This window comes from Dermacentor variabilis, chromosome 8 (assembly GCF_050947875.1).
Source record: "Dermacentor variabilis isolate Ectoservices chromosome 8, ASM5094787v1, whole genome shotgun sequence".
NCBI classification, from domain to species: domain Eukaryota; kingdom Metazoa; phylum Arthropoda; class Arachnida; order Ixodida; family Ixodidae; genus Dermacentor; species Dermacentor variabilis.
The window spans coordinates 79,923,597-79,926,639 of record NC_134575.1 but is presented as its reverse complement, the minus strand read 5'-3'; the positions used below and the strand labels follow the sequence as shown (position 1 = coordinate 79,926,639).

The 3,043-nt window shown below is 47.2% G+C and overlaps 1 protein-coding gene across 2 annotated transcripts in view; it reads right to left on the bottom strand.

The window, feature by feature from the left end:
* Positions 1 to 2,033, bottom strand: part of LOC142591130 (uncharacterized) — a 28,055-nt gene extending 26,022 nt beyond the window's left edge. For both annotated transcript variants that reach the window (XM_075703509.1, XM_075703510.1), the window contains exon 1: positions 1,961 to 2,033. In XM_075703509.1, the coding sequence (XP_075559624.1) occupies positions 1,961 to 1,964 (4 nt within the window). In that variant the 5' untranslated portion in view covers positions 1,965 to 2,033. The remainder of the gene's footprint in view (positions 1 to 1,960) is intronic.
* Positions 2,034 to 3,043: the final 1,010 nt, after the last annotated feature.

Genomic DNA, 3,043 nt, shown 5'->3' with positions numbered 1-3,043 from the left:
ATCTGGGGTTTCACGTCCCAGCTACACGGTGCGAAATTTCATTATCCGCCCTGACCAATGCCTAATTGTCTGTGAGATCAATAAAACGAACATTAATTTTCCCCCACCCCCTACTGCGCAGGACGACCCTACATCGCGACTACTACCGCTTCTTTAAAGGGGCCTTGATCCACCCCTCGGGCTTCGTCAAATAGCATAACTTGTGGATAGCATAAGCGGCTGTGAACACGTCAGCCAAGTTTTGCTGTCATACACGATGCGCGCAGTTCGCAAACCACCTTTCTCTCAAGCGCTGTCTTTTTCACAGAATGCCCTATCCCCAATCTCTTCTGGACGCGGCATCTCATTATCAGACGATTTATTTCGTCATTCCCTTAGACGGCTCCTATTGGCCGATATGTGACATCACGCTGCGGTCGGCTGCATGGCGTAGATGTTGCGGCCGTCCCGGGGTACCGCCACGAGTTCACAAGCTAAGCGCACTGCGGCTCGCTGAGAACGACCGCGTCTGGCTTATGTTTGGCGCGTCGTAGGCACCAAACGCAGAACTCGCGGCGTCCGCGTTAACAACCAAAATGAAATTTGAACTGCGCGCCAAGGCGATATTTAGAAGGCAGAGTGTTGTGGGCACTCACCGCTGCGCCGTTGCCTTCGCAGTGCAAGGCACTGAAGCGGGAAAGGGAGCTCAGCGGAAGCCGCGTTTGATTGCCGATAACTGCTCTTCTACAGAACGACTTGAAGTAGTTTCTGCGGCAAGGTGTTTCTGCAATAGCCTATTTTCATTGCACATGTCTTTCTCCACTTCGGTAAAAAAGTGGATCCGGGCCCCTTTAAGTAGCGCCAGATTTTGAAAAGCCGCCACCACCTAGATCTGCCTCCGCTGGTTGAGCAAGGAAGTTTCTGCTCCACTTCCTTCGATCGTGGCCTTCCATATTCTTTCTGCACTCTCGAGAACACGCATCAGCAAGAAATATACTTACTCGATCGCGTGTCCGGAGCATTCTTTGGATTTTCAGAGCACGACAACGCTTCATAGAAACAAAATCAGAACCACTCTCCAGCTTACGTGCGTATCACCGGCGACACAGCCATATAGAAAGCGGAGCGACCATGGGCAAAGCGGGAAGCCCGCGAAGAGCATCATGGCGTCACTTCAGCTTCCGTAGGTCGAAGAAGAGGCGGAAAATGAAAGAAGCAGAACTGGTTGGCGCTACTTAACCTAGTCGGCGTGCGAGATATGTGTGCAGGAGCTTTAGGTTGTTCATTCCTGCGGCCATGTTATTGGCTAACATTTATCTGACAGCCTTCATTTTATGAAACCGCCTGTATTACCGATAGCCGGCCGTCTAGCCGGCGCTAAAGTTACCGGCAGTCTCTTTTCATTACTAATCGCGATTAAGTATGCTCAATCCAGCCGTGAACTTCCGTAAAACCTGGATAGGTATATTTTGCAATAGAAACCAACTCGTAGTAACAACGGATGATTCATTGGTTTGCGCCTGTTGAAGATGCATCGCTTCGTTCCCTTGGCGGGAACCCTACATCTCAAGCCCTGTGCTGGCGCATAGGGTCATAGGAAAAGGAACATGCCAGCAGTTACCTCCGAAATGGTCGAAGACAGCCAGTGGGGAAAAAACTGGCAGCAAGTCTTCGCCAAGCCTACTCTGCCGGCTGCAGGCAATGTAGCACCTGCCTAATTTTATGATTAAACAGCACTAGCCCTTGAGTACGAATGATGCGTTTCCATTAAGAGTAATGATCTGGTACATTCTCAATTCCATTCTCAAAGGAGCACGATCTTGACCCGGCTGAGAACCTTCTAACATACTGAATTGTTATACGGGACGTATCATATCCCTTGGCTTTACAGATGAGTTATGCAGATGAATAAAAATCAATATGGTAAAGCTTTGCAATGTGATAAAGAGCCCTTCATGATGAAAACAACCGAAGTTCTTACCCATGATGTAACGTCCGTACGGCCCGGCAAAATCTTCTTCCTTCTTGCATTTCGCTGCTGGATGCACCGCGCGGTTCGGGGCACGCGCGGTGCATCTTAGAAGTGGAATTGTTTATACTCAACTGAATAACCGTGTTCATAAAATATCACACGGACAACATGCACTAATATTTTCTCCTGCGTCAAGCCCTGTTTCCAGCATTCATAAAAATATAAAGTAACATTTCAATAAAATATAAGAGAACCTTCTCATCCTTTCCCAGTGCACACCGCAACGATCGTCTTTGTTGCCTCGGAATTTCTTTTAGAGTTTTTGTCTATTTCTTCGTTTATAAGAAGGAGGATGGATGGATGGATGGAGTAACTTTATAGAAAGGTCCTGCGAGCTACGGGGCGCAAGGTCCCATAGAAGGAGGAAAGCCTAGTGGAATTGGCATGGCGCGAACTGACCCCAGCGATAGTGAAGCTCTTGAGAACGCTGATACCACTGCAATAAGTTGTGTTTCCATTGGAAAGAGAAAACATTTCTAAAAGCACTTTCCTGTGTTCAAGGAGAGCCTGCCTGCCTTGTTGGTATATGTGCTGAAGAAATTGACCTAATGCGAACGTGCGGGAGAGGATTTTAGGATGTGTGAGTTTACATAACCGCTAAGGTCGGTGATTATTACCATAAGATTGAAGCTTTAGAATAGCTCGTCGTTGCGCAATTTCTAAAATATCTGTATTTATACCTTAAATTGAAGGTTAATTTTATCATCGAAGCTATTCATTAGATTCTTGCATTTCGGGCCCTATATCTCCGTACCAACAGAAGCGATATCAGTGTTTACCCTCCCAATGTCATAATTCCATCCGAAAGGCGTGCTGCACGGCTGCTCTTCGAGACGAATGCCTTCCCCTGCCACATTTTCAACCTCTGCAAGCATATTTCGACCGATACCCCGACATCAATGTGTCACACGAATTGCCCAATGGGGAGGAGAACCCGGCTTCCTGGTCAGCAAAAAAATTGGTATCAATGTAGTTTACAAGCATATATGCATATTGAAATGTATAGAATGAAGAGGGGAACAAAGTTACCTC